This window comes from Rhopalosiphum maidis, chromosome 1 (assembly GCF_003676215.2).
Source record: "Rhopalosiphum maidis isolate BTI-1 chromosome 1, ASM367621v3, whole genome shotgun sequence".
Classification (NCBI taxonomy): domain Eukaryota; kingdom Metazoa; phylum Arthropoda; class Insecta; order Hemiptera; family Aphididae; genus Rhopalosiphum; species Rhopalosiphum maidis.
Genome location: NC_040877.1, coordinates 73689430 through 73703630, shown reverse-complemented (window position 1 = coordinate 73703630; position 14201 = coordinate 73689430). Strand labels below are relative to the sequence as shown.

General features: G+C 24.5%; 1 protein-coding gene across 2 annotated transcripts in view; it reads right to left on the bottom strand.

Moving 5' to 3' along the window:
• Positions 1-14201, bottom strand: part of LOC113560587 — a 110818-nt gene that overhangs the window by 79563 nt on the left and 17054 nt on the right. For both annotated transcript variants that reach the window (XM_026966561.1, XM_026966562.1), the window contains 13 exons: positions 14085-14141; positions 13348-13386; positions 12659-12715; positions 12417-12473; positions 11368-11412; positions 11249-11299; positions 8021-8065; positions 7717-7773; positions 7046-7090; positions 4596-4652; positions 4328-4372; positions 2345-2398; positions 954-1025 (listed from right to left, as the gene is read on the bottom strand). In XM_026966561.1, coding sequence (XP_026822362.1) covers positions 954-1025; positions 2345-2398; positions 4328-4372; positions 4596-4652; positions 7046-7090; positions 7717-7773; positions 8021-8065; positions 11249-11299; positions 11368-11412; positions 12417-12473; positions 12659-12715; positions 13348-13386; positions 14085-14141 — 681 coding nt within the window. The remainder of the gene's footprint in view (positions 1-953; positions 1026-2344; positions 2399-4327; positions 4373-4595; positions 4653-7045; positions 7091-7716; positions 7774-8020; positions 8066-11248; positions 11300-11367; positions 11413-12416; positions 12474-12658; positions 12716-13347; positions 13387-14084; positions 14142-14201) is intronic.

The window sequence follows — 14201 nt, the reverse complement described above, 5'->3', positions numbered from 1 at the left end:
AATAATAATCATATTTTTAAAAATATTACCTTCAGGCTTTACTACAAAAAACGATTCTGAGCGGAAACGATCAGTCAGCTTATATCAAGTATATTTCATAATATATGGTTAATTATTTTAATTTTAGTATTTTGGCAAGTCGTTTCAATTTTTTCCGAAAATATTGCGTATAAATAAAAATTTAATAAATACCTCTCAAAAGGAAACGAAATATTTTGAAAATGTTATCCTTAGTATAAAATGATAATTTTAACATTTGATCTGAATTTCAAGTACCCATAGTTACACTAAAAAAACAAAATCAATTTTGTCAAAAATTAGATTTGCGTGAAAATTTCCGTTGTTCTTAATTTATTTTTTCTAATTTATAAAAAAAAATACTAGGAGTTTTTAATTTTAACTTCTTTAAAGTACAAACTTGATTCAGATTTCTATGAAAAACATACAACCCTCAAAGTTAACATTTTATCAACTACTTATCGTGTACTTATATATATAAGCGCACACACATACACACACATATACACACACATACACACACACACACATACACATAAAATACTTATCATTGTTAAATAGTTACATTCATCGCTCCGCTCAGAATATAAAAAGGTATAAAGTAGATAACCATTCTGTTATATATAATTTTGTTACGTCATAAAAGTTACTTTTTAATATTAATTTTGTTACGGTAATTTTTAATTTGCGTAACATCACTACTCCAACTCTGTTGATAGTTATGTAATACGTATACTTTATAACAATATTAAAAAACTAAATATGCTTAGGTAGCTATTAATACAGATATTTAGGTATACGTATACATTTCTGTATTTTATTTAAACATAGTACGAAACTGATTTTTTATATTGAATTGAAGAAAATTACAGAAATTTACATATTATGTTAGGTATGCTATTAAAGTATAAACAAAATAATTATTAAAAAGTTACCAATATTAAATGAAGAATACTTCTGATATACGATGGGATCATCATTATAGTTTGGAATTTGTTTCTGAGAACCTATAAATAACAAGTTCTTTGGTTTATTAATACTACATTAAGTCATACATTATGTGTTTTCATTTTTATAGACGATAGGTGTATCATACACGCCGTTCTAAACTTACGTAAATTTTAAAATTGTAATAAATGTATCAACTTATACGTATAAATAGAAATGTAATAACATATTTATATAAAAACGATTAAATAAGACCTTGCCAATGTATGAACCTAACAATATGCTTTAACTTTTAAAATAATAAGCTTAAGCGTATAACTTTGACAAAAAAAAAATGATATTTAGTAGTGGATAATATTATTAACGGGGACCATATTCATAACATAGTCATAACTTATAACTGGGACTAGGATTTCTATGCATACGCATGTTTTTTTCCTTAGGTACAAATAGATTGGTTGTCAATTATGTCCACGATTTGGCTTATTCTTAATTAAATAGTACAATTTTTTTTTTTGCATACCTTTGCATATTTTGAACATAATGCATATAATTGCATATATATAAATTGTTCAGTATCTTGTTAGTTTCAACTGGTATTTATTTAAAAAACGTTTATAATTAATGGTTTATTTGTCGAATTATTGGAAATATTCTACCTATTTAAACTAAAATGAACTTAATACTAAAAAAGAATACGGGATTCAAAACCTTTTTAAAAATGTGTAACATTATAAACGGTGATTATAAAACAGGAGAAAAATATGTTAATATTAAGTTCTTGTACTTTAAATCCGAGACAAATCACGTCATTTAAATATGCTCCAACAACAACATTTGATGTGGAAAGCAGTTTCAACCAATATAAATGTTCGGTATAATCGCTGGTCGTTCACATTTTATTATTACTAATAACCCACTCAACACTTAGTGTACAGTAGAGCGGCACTCACTTGTCCATCTTATATAATATACATATATATATACTGAATAAAATATTTTTAACATGAAAATTTATTATTCGATATGTATGTTATATTTTGGGTATTATATTTAAATACACCATGAAATAAAAATAGTTTATTATTTTATGCAATATATATAATAATATTAAATATAATTAAATACTCAAAAAAATAAATAAATATTTTTCCGTATCATAGGCGCAAAAATCAAGTATGTTAAGCACCCCTCTCCCCAATTTTGAAATTAGCACCCTTAAATCGTTTCATGTTATTTTAGATTTAAATAGTAACAGATATCCGTAACGATAAGACAACATCGTAAAAAAATAGAGGTGCTCTAGCACCCTCTGGTTATTTGATTTAAATTGCGCCCCTGTTCCGTATTCTAGATAAAATATAAGATAATCAATTACTTTCCAGCAATTCAAAATATGTTTCATCACGTATTTCGAGTTCTCTCGGAACGGCTGAAAAAATAAATATATAATTATGTTACCATATGGTACGTTTAATAAATTCATTATTTTGAAATATATTTTTTTTAAATCGTCTCTTAAATAGTTCAATGTAGTAATATTAATTATGTAATAATATCCACATTTGAAGAAGAGTGATTTACGAAGCATATTCAACCCTATTTTTTTTTTTAATAATGACCAATTCTGATTTTTCATATTTTCAGTGTAATAGGGCACTCGTATATTTATGTCAATATTTTAAATTTTTTAGATTTTTATACCAAATAGTTTTCTGTGTAAACCAACATAATTAATGTTGTTATAAAATTTACAATTAATTTTAATTACAACTGAAATCTTCATTATTATTATTATTATTTATAATTTTATTCTATATTATTGTTTCTAGATACTTTGAAAAATTAACTAATTCTTCTTCTTAATGTTATATTTGTTATATATTATTGTTTGAATTTTTTTGTACGATCCACGCATTGTTCACTGTTGTCGTTCTTGTCTTTCTGCTAGAGAAGAGGATATTTTTCACTACCATTTAATTTTACTTCTTGTTATTCTGTCGTCAAATCTTAATTGAGGCATCGCCTTTATTTTTCTGGTTTATTATCATTATTTTTATAACTAGCTAATGTGTAATGGTTTAGTATAATCGATTCGAATTCAAATACATTTGTAAATAATAGTCCCCTTCTAAGTATTCACACCCAATGTAGGCACTTATCTCAAGATATTTGTCAATTTTGAAGCAATATTGAAAGTCTTCAACATTATTTTGTTTGAGTTGATCACTCGTATTAATTTTTATTGTTTCAATTTTATCAAATTATTGTTTTTTAGAAATAAAAGACACAAGAAGCAACTTTTGACGAGTGGTGAAGATGAGATATCACTAAAATTTATATATCATCTAAAAACTTGTTGATTGAGTGGGATTTGTTGTGGCTTGTTAGTCACAACTTCTGATAAACCATTTACCAGTTGAGAATAATTCATGATAAACTATCCCTTTAAAATGAAATAAAAGTTATTAACATCGTCAACATATTGAAACGAATTTATTAAGTTATTTTGGGTCTTGGTGATGTTAGTGATTTCAATTGTGACGATTGTCGATCTTCCCATTTCTTCGACTTCAAATAACTTTTTAATTATTTCAAAAGTTTCTATCGCTGATTTATAGAGTTTAACATAAAGCATAATACAAACACGCACGCATGACAAAAACAACAGATACAACAAAAGTAAACAAATTTAATGTATTGTCGCTCTTAAAAAAATATATATATATATATAATATAATATTTTAACTCTTGGCTTGAAAAGTGTGATTGAGTGTTATCATAATTTTTATTTAATTCGAGTGTATTTCCAGTACATTTATTTTTAGTGAAAATATAAATTTAGTCCCAATGCTGTTACAATTATAAAGGGACACTCAATAACTACGTGATTTCTGAAATCGTATTTAATCAACGCATAAGTTCCTTTTATAGTTCTTGATTATTTTGTAGTTCAGCCTCTAAAACTGTTTAATCTTTATGAATATTTTGAAGTATGTATATTTTTTACGATTTTTGCTGTATATTGAACTTTTCTTTTGAAAACTATTTAATAAATGACATAAATTGATCCAATAGGAGATTATCTTATAAGTTTCCTTCAGTTTATATTTTATTTTATGTTGTTTGATCTCCACAACCTAAACTCTGGTTATAAAAAACTATATGTGGTTATATAGGTACCTTAAGTTCTTTACAATCAGCAACTATGGATTTCAAATATAAATTTATAGTATATCAAAATTATTTTTAACAACTTATTTGGATCATCGAAATAAAGTATTATATAAATATAACCACAATGGTTAGGATTTAAATAATCGCTTAATAAATATAAATAATAATCTTAACGACTACTCACTTATTTTAAGCTTAAAAGCATCTTCTATAGTCATTGGTTTTATTTCTAGAATTATTATAAATGATAATTAAGTTCACTAAGTTAATTAAGTAGATTGTGTGTTTTTTAATTAAACAATAACGAATATTACAACTAGATTCTACTTATATAAATGTAAATTAAATACAATTAATATAAACCATTAAGTAAGATGCAATTTGAACAGAAAAAAACAAAACATTTTGATAAAGTAAGTACCTACACAGCATAGATATTTATAATAACTTACCCAAATTCTGCATTCTGATTTCATAATCAGCATACGTTTCACATTGTCGTATGTAAACTAAAATTTTAAATTGAGCTACGATTTATTTCGTGATTAAAAATATTTAAAACATTTATTTGTTTTTTTACCAAATATTATAATATAATTAAATAACTATATTCAAATATTAGTATGAAGTTAATTTATTTGGGACTAAATTTCCGTTCCAACGAACCGACTATAAGTAACTTTTAATACATCGATATAGCGTATCATTCAATGTAATAACTACGTGAAAATATTAATGATTTCAAAATTTATATTTAGCATGAAATGTGCTTTGAGAGTTAACATAACGTGCATTTTTTAGTTATAATAAGTAATAAAAATATTAGAATAATCATTATTAAATCAAATGTGTAAATGTAATTGAACATTTTAATTTGCTTTAATTTTAAAAACAATTACGAAGCTTAGCAATAATTCTTATAACAATCATATCGTCAATTTCATCATCCACAACCGACAATTCGTTTTTGAAAACCATATACAAAATCTTAAATTATCTGATATCTACCTAATCTTTAAAAAAATAAGAGGGCACTTAAAATTATTAATATCCACTCTTCTAAATGGCAGCGTATTTTCTAGTCATACTCAAATCTTAGGACCTCGCATTTTAAATGACCTTAAAACAGATTTTTTAATTTAACAATCACTTAACTTATCAGTCATCACTTATTACGAAACTTACACTGAAAACTTTATGACTTACGAAATTCATCAATTAAATAATTACTAATTTATGAATTTATCACCTTTAAAATTACCAGAAACCTTCCTAAAAACATATATGCTATTAACACATATAATCACTACATCTCTCTACTTATCTTATTTTCAACCTCGTTAGAAATATGATACATCCTACAAACAAGCCTAAAAATCTGCCTGAATTACCATCATTATACAAACAGACCAATAATCGTATTGCTTCTAATCTTAAAAATCTTTGAAAAAGTATTACTGAAATAAATCTAATAAATTATTTAACAACCAAAAATCTTATTAGATATACAATTTAGTTTTCACAGTAGGCACTCAATCGCACACCAAATACATTGACTTATGGATAAAATAGCAAAATATCCCAAATGCAAAGAATATTGAACGTATACCAAACTCTCAAACACATATAGCCCAGGCTCCTTCATAAAATAAAATAGATCCCGCTTCTTTGTATTTTTTTAATAATTAGATTCCATCTTACTGAACGCATTTAAATAATTTGTGTTCATATTTTCCGGTTAGCTTCAATACAAGCGACAAGCTGGTACACCTCAATAAAGAGTAATCATAGTTTAGGTTCAAAACTACAGTGATAATGAATCAATTTGATCTTCCCATAAAGATCTAATAATCGTCACTGATATCCTGTACAGGCTACAGGTACATTTAAATAACCTGTCCAATTATTGTTCATATAACAGTGCTTTAACCAAATCTATACTTACATCCTTTTATAGAGTTTATAATATTTATAACATTTATTCATAATGTTATAACTTATAATAATCGTGAGTTGTGTATCACGACAATAATTTAAACACTAACGTGGTATAGTTTCAGTATTCAATTATCATTTATATTTTTTATTGCCACCTATTTGCAACTCTATGTATATTGATAAAATAAATTCAAAAAAATATTTTGAAAATTATACAATCCATTTTATTATTAAACTCTGTTGGTCCATTCATAGAGTAATTTTGCGTTCCGTTTAATCACCTAATCTCATAAATTATCATGCAAACTTAACTAAATATTTACAAGATCACATATGGGTGTATGGTTTAAAAATGTGAGGGTCTACCAAACAAATTGTATTAAAAAAGTTCAAAACTTTCTAGTTAACCAACTTTTGTCTAATTAAAGATATGTTTCTCAGCATGTTATAAACCATACTATCCATTTTGATCTCTATATGCAAACAGTAGAACTATAACAGCTATAACAGCTAACATCTGTCTATAATCTAATTCCCCACAATCTACTTCTAAGTTGTAAGTATGTTAGCTATAGGAGTATGCCTGCGATTTCTTTACCATAAAAATAATATGGTACCGTGCCTTATCATAATACAATATTCTATATAAAAATGCCACTTTAGCAAGTGACTCTTTGTTTCAAAGCTTTGTGTAAAAAATTAAGAATTTACAAAAATGTACTCATTGTACTTATTAAAATAATGTATAGATTGTATAATGTAATAGTATAAGAAAAAAATTAACTTTTATAATACCTCATTATCATAGCACGATGGAATGAAAATACAAACTACATTGACATAAATGTCATCATGAAAAAAAATCTTCGAATATCAATAGTTATCAAACACACACAAAATTGCATTGTAAGTTCAACAATCCCAATATAAAAAAAATAATATAAATAAATAAATATGTAGATACTTCTTTTTAAATCATCGAATTCTTCTTCATCTAGTCCTTTGGTTCCTTGAAAAGTAGACAATTTTCCAATTAAGTTTAATAGAAAAGTAAATTTATTTTATTATTTGATTCATTTTTTAAATATATAAACCTAACCTTGTACTCCCAAATTTCTAACTTAATTAGTTAAAAGTGTATTAGTGAGAATAATAACTTAAATTAGAATAGAAATTGTAAGTTAGTTTTTATCAGTTTAACTATAAACTTAAAATTATTAAATTAATCATGGAATTAGGTACTAAGTAGTTAGTACTAACTTTTTATATTTAAAAACCATGCATTGCAAGAAATATAAGAGATTTATAAGAAATAATTGATAGAAAATGTATCTAATATTACAAAATACAAAATACATTTAATAAATTTAATATGGACACTCAGAGTTCTGAAGTTTTTATGATTAATAATATGTTTGCAGTAAAAAATATACTAATTCCTTTAGGTTTTTAACATAGATTAGATTATTTCACACATTGAACATAACTAATTATGTTAAAGAAGTTATCATGAACTAAAATCAACCAGTTAGTGTCCAGCGCTTCAAATAATTATAATGAATAACTTTTAAATTAAAATATTTAAATCATTTTTGGAATAAATAGAAAATATTATATTATATTTAATAAAATTACCGATCAAAAACATTCTTTGCTTGTAATGTGGGTAAGTTTCAAATACACCTGGTAAATCTAAAAATGTATAAATGTATTATGTGCTTCATATTATATACTTTTTAAGATTTAATTAAAAAGTTCACAAATTGATTTCAATGTCTCACTAATAAAAAAAAAACAAAACAAAAACTGGGCTTGCCGCCGAAAATAAATAATATTTTCATAGAAAAATATTTCGATTTTATTCAGATAGTCTGTATAAATTGTGTATAATATTTTAAATCGATTACAAATACTTTAATTACCAAAAATAACAACTTACTGTTTACTAACTGCGTGTAGTCAATCTTATTTATCAAAGGTACTTCTAAAATAACAATTTATAAATAAATTTGAATATGAAAATATGTGTGAAATAAATAATAAACATCTAAATATTTAATGATAAATATGTTTGTAATTTTTTCAAGTGCAAAGAAATAGTACAACTAAGAAATAAAATATTATATTTAAAAGAATAATATACACTCCTATCATTTTTTAAATACATTATTAACATATTATTATTTTATAACTTTTAGACGTTTAATGCACTCTAAATGAAATATATTAATATAAAAATATTGTATTGAGAACTAAAATATTTTAATCAAATCACTCATTATTTATTATTATTATTTTATTCGATACATTGCAAAAATAATAACTTTAATATTCGTAATCTAACGGTCGCAAACATATAATCAAAGTGTTGCTATTATAATAAAATATATAAATATAATAACTAAAGAATTAAAGAATTGTTATCTTATTTGACGCACTTTTGCAGCACAGCACTTTATGGGGTGTAAAACGTAAAACAAATAGTATTTATGTACAGTACATATTATAGTGAAACAATATATAATCGAAAAACATAAAAAGAATAAATTTAAATGTTTAAATTAAATAGTTAAGTGATCAAAAAAACTAAAATAAATTATTAAGCTGGCGGAGCATTTTCTATGGTAGGTAACATATATTCTAACGTTTAAAAATGTTTACAATCAATTGATTTGGAGACGATATAAAAGTTTATAGAAAATATAATGAATAAATAACAGCACTTAATATAAGAATTAATCGATAACCAGACTTTGTCAGATGAACCGCCAATAATTTAATATGGTTGACCACTATGTGCGCACTAAAACGACGGCGATGAAGGAATGTATGAACAACAATGATTGAACAGGATACAACAAGATAAAGAGAATAATTATTTATACAATCAAGTCGTGATAACTTGAACCTTGATAACTTGAAAAACTTGACTTGTTTTTTTTTTTTTTATTATTCCCCTAGAATTATAAATTATACATAAATTAATATAAATTCGAGTTAGATATCTTGAATAATACATATCTCGAAGCAAATTTTTTTCTCCTATCAACTTCAAATTATCGTTACTCGACTGTACATAGAAAAAAAAAATACAAGTTAAGTATGGGGGAAGAGGGTGTCCCTGTAATCGAATCGGTTAGTGACCAATAACTACAAAATAGATAACTAAATTCAAAATCGGACAAAACTCTTATAAACAGCATATTACTGTGGAAGTATGGAAGTCTGTCAGAAGAAGTATGGAAACAGTAGCAGAAGATCCGGAGATTACTATGAACTCTACTAACTCCGTTCGCACAACACACATTCGATTACCCAAAAATACAAATAGTTTATTTTTTTTTGATAGACCAATAGCTCAAATCAATACAAATGCTTTTGTATCATATTATTAGTGGAATAAAAATGAAAAAATGTATTGTATTACTTGATACAATATTGTACCTGTTTCACTAAAACTAAAATCTTCAGTTATAATTTGATATCAATAATATTTAGTCTTCAAATATAGTGTATTTCTCTATTTTATAAACAACAACGATTGAGTTAAATTAAAATTCAATAAACAGTAAACATTCATACTATTTTTGTGGTATTAAATTTAATTTTTGCCTGAATCATATTGAACATCATTATATACAATTCATGTTTTACATAATTATTCAATGCAAATTTAATTGTATAAATGCTGTATAGGCAGTACACTTTTGCCATCGAAAACGAATAATATTTATAAATAAATGTGACATTTATTAAAAACAATATTTAGGTAATAAACTTTAAATGATATATATTTTTTTTTTTATCATATTATAATTTTGGATTTTTGCATATTTTTCTAAATGCACAAATTAAATGTTGCTGGTTTTATTTCGGAGAAGTTCGATATGGAAAAACTAAAAAATGGAGCTTTAAAATTGAATTTTAAATATTACAATGATTAAACTGTTAAAGTTTTTCTTTGGATTAGCTTATTGCTAAAAACCTAAAATTGTTGATGTATTTTATACATTATTTTTTATTGCCTTCTGAGGATGAAAAATATTGGCGTTTTACGATTAAATTTTATCAAATTTTTTTGAAAATGACACTAGATATGTACTAAACATCTGGACTGAGCTAACTTTGAACGAGATACTATTAAATGATGATTACTAATAGTCCAGAACCACAAAACCACTACTTAAAAGACCAATTTTACAATTCACTTTGTTCAATTTTTACCTAAAAGTCAAAACTATAAATAAATGGACGAAAAACTAATACATTTGAATACCTACATAATAGAAATAGATTAAATAAAATTATAGATAACATCTGATTACAATATTAACAGTTTTATTGATAGTTAATAAAAAATAAATAATTATAATATAATATTAAATACTTATTCTAAAGCTTCTTAGCTGCCTATTTAAATCCGCTACAGTATAAATGTAATATATTTTTGCAGTTTTTAATTACATGATGTTTATTTTTGTTCTTTTAGGTTGCTTTTGGGTCATATTTTGCGCTTATGATAATGGCTGTTGGTGACTTTACATTCAAAAAAACTGGCGCGATATCACGAGCAATACATTTCGTGATTATTGCAGTTCAAATACAATTTATATTAAAAGTCACAAGTTGACTAACTAATATCGAACTTACAACAACGTGTAGAGAAATCAGAGAGAAGCCAAGCTATAAATAGGTATACTCATCGAATAGCAGATATAGAAAAGAATGTATAATAAATAGATATTATTTTCGCAAACAATGTACGTCTAACAGGTTTAACAATATTCTGATTAAACACTAGTATGTCCCCTTTATGATAAAAGCAATTTGCGTGTATGAGGGAGTAAAATAAAAATAGCTGCTGCATTAGAGAAGGTAAAATGTATCTTCTAATTAACCTAACCTATTTACAAATAACTGTTTCTTTACGTGTTATGTCTATTAAAAAAATAACAATGCTGAGCATAGGATAATTTATATATTATATTTCACAAAAATATTATTATTATTATAGATTGTATAATTTTGTGTATCTAATCTACATAGTGAGGATGAAGAGACGGGAAGGATAAACCGACCACCGTCAACGCAACGTGCTGTCGCCACTAAGAATGTTTGCAAGACCGATTCATAATAATGATAAAATGTTTTTATTTAAAAAACTTACCTGAGGCCAAATATTTTATTTCTTTATGTAGTTGATTGAATTGTGGATAATCTAAAAAAAAAACGTAACGGATACCATCATTTTTCAGATTACACAATATTATAGTTATTTTCACTTACTTTTTTTAAATTCCACGAAGGATATTTCAGATATTGGTTTTGGACCTAAAAGGAGACAGCGATAAATGATTGTGTAACAACAAATACTCTAATACAGATATGATCTACGTATACTTTATCATATAAACTAATTATTGTCCGTGACACGAAACGTGGCCAGTGCACTCCTCCGTACACCGATAAGTAACAATGGGTTTAAAAACTGCCCCACCCCGTTTTTGTATTAAAATAATATTTTATAGCCATTACTCGTTTTTTTTTTTTTTTTTAATTTACACTTATGTTTCATATTATTAGTACACAATATTGAATAATATGTGAAATAAATGAATTTTAAAAAAGCAACTATTAGTTTAACGGTTATGATGCGAAATTGCCGCTAAATAACATAGCATACTTACTATTACGTAGTATTAAATAACTTATATATATGGTGGGAGATTGTTTCACCATACGCGACGTGTATACCTCACACGACATCAGTCTTTAATTCTTTATACTATAAAGAATAGTATAAAGTTATAATATAGTTTTAACAATAAAAACGTACTAACCATTTATATAATTTTACGATCCAACACTTACGGACCTTTAATGGTAGATATATAAATACGGTATCCTTATACCAATCAACAGTACTAGCTGTTTTTATATTTCATTTTTTCACTATTGGGTAATTCCACAAAGGTAATTTATTTATTTTTTTTTTTTAACTCGATTTTTTTTTAAATTTAAATTTAAAAATAAAATTACATATTCACTTCCTTCGAAAATGTATATTTTGTATGAATTTAAAATTTGTAATATGATTTTAATATTAAATTTATATTTAGAACCACATTTAAAAATGAATAATTATAATTATATTTACAATTTTGGAAAATGGATGATTTTAGTCATAATTCTTTTTAGAAAAATTAGTATTTAAATTAGTTAAGTAACTATTATATGTATATATGATTTATACAGTAATAATTAGCAAATTTCAAACTGAAAAAATTATAAGATTTGAAATAAAAATATGAAATTAGTTAATTGAAACAACTTACCAAGAGATTTGTAGTTATTATAATTTTCAGCACTTATTTCAGTTTGGTCTGGGAAAACTGAAAAATTAAAATTCCTAGTAGTCCATTACTTTTCCTGAACTTAAAAAAATATCTACGTATTTATCAATTACTTTAAGAGCTTTTTTTTAAATCATTTACTTGAATATTAATATTTAACCATGTATCTATTTAAAGTAATTAAAAGCGCATACAAAAATTTTCATTACGTTGAAAATACTTACAAATACTTTCAATTCTATCTTGATATTCCTTATATGTCTCTGACATTTTTGGATACACTAAAAAAATATTTTACTACTTTAAAATTATTAGTAAATTAATTAGTATTTTCTAATAAAATTGGAAATACCTTTACTCGAATAGTCGTAATACATATTATTATAATTACACATTAGAAAAAAAGGTATTTGAAAGTATCTTTTAGAAGCCTGATTATACCTAATTAATGAAAAAAAATAAGTGACACTAGGCTAGATATTAATACTTAATCGCTTGTGAGCTAGACTTGTATTTTGTTAAATATGAGCGATTTTAAAAGAAAATCCTTCTAACCAAAAAAGCGAATAAAATATACAATTCGAATAAAGACTTAGTGAGATGAAGAGGAACTCTTAAACAAATTTGTTTCATGGTTTAAGAGAAACTCATATTACATGGCAGATGAAGGATTTACTGCTATAAAAGAAATTATTCAGTTAACCTGTAGTAAATCGACTACTTACTATTTACTTAATTATTTGCCTTAACTTTATAATAAGAAATTAATGATCCACACAAACAATAACCGAAGCAAGAAATAGATAATTTTTAATTATTATTATATTAATTATATTTTATATTTATTAATTATTATGATGATTAACAAAATTTCGAATAAAAAATATATATATAATAAATATAATTAACTTACTTCTTTTTGCAAAATAACGATTGTACACTTGATGAAAACCTTCATGTATATAAATAAATATAATGTGTCAATATAATATATATATATATATAAACAGAATTTTAAATAGTTTTTTTTATTATACAAGAAAAATTGATATAAGCTTTTGAATTATTAACTATATCCAATTTACTTAAAATATTTTAAAATATAATAGGTGTACAAAGTAAACTTTTTATTTACCGTTTTAAATTAAATACAGATTAAGTATGGCTCAAAACTAGTTTAGTGATTTGGGCGTACTAAATATAGTAAATGATATTATTCTTGATTTTGAAGATATTTTAAATAATTTCAGTAAAACTAAGAGGAGAATACAATTTTCGTAATTATTTTAAAACTATCTAAAATTGATGTTATGAGTATGAATATAATATGTGTATTGTGTATGTTTATATGTAGTGATAAATGTTTTTCTAGTGTAAAGAGAACTTTTTTTAGAGGTTTTATTATGACATAAACGTAAAGCATCATAAGAGTATCTAGTATAAACCTGAGCTTCAGCACTCAGCCCATCCCTTTCAAATGTCAAACACTATTTGCACCTATGAGTTTATTTCTTTATGAAAACAAACTAACATAAGTCCTACTGTATTGCTGATTCTGGTTCAATAATATGGGATTTAGGGATTTAGACCAACTAAAGATAAAAAAAAAAAAAAAAACATAAATCTTGTATAAATTAAATAAATACGCACCATTTATTACCATTCTATCATCAAAATTATTTTGACTTTCAAATGGTCTTGGAAATTCTTTAATAACAACATATAAAATTAGTTGAATTTTGAAGGTATAATAATGAAAATCATATG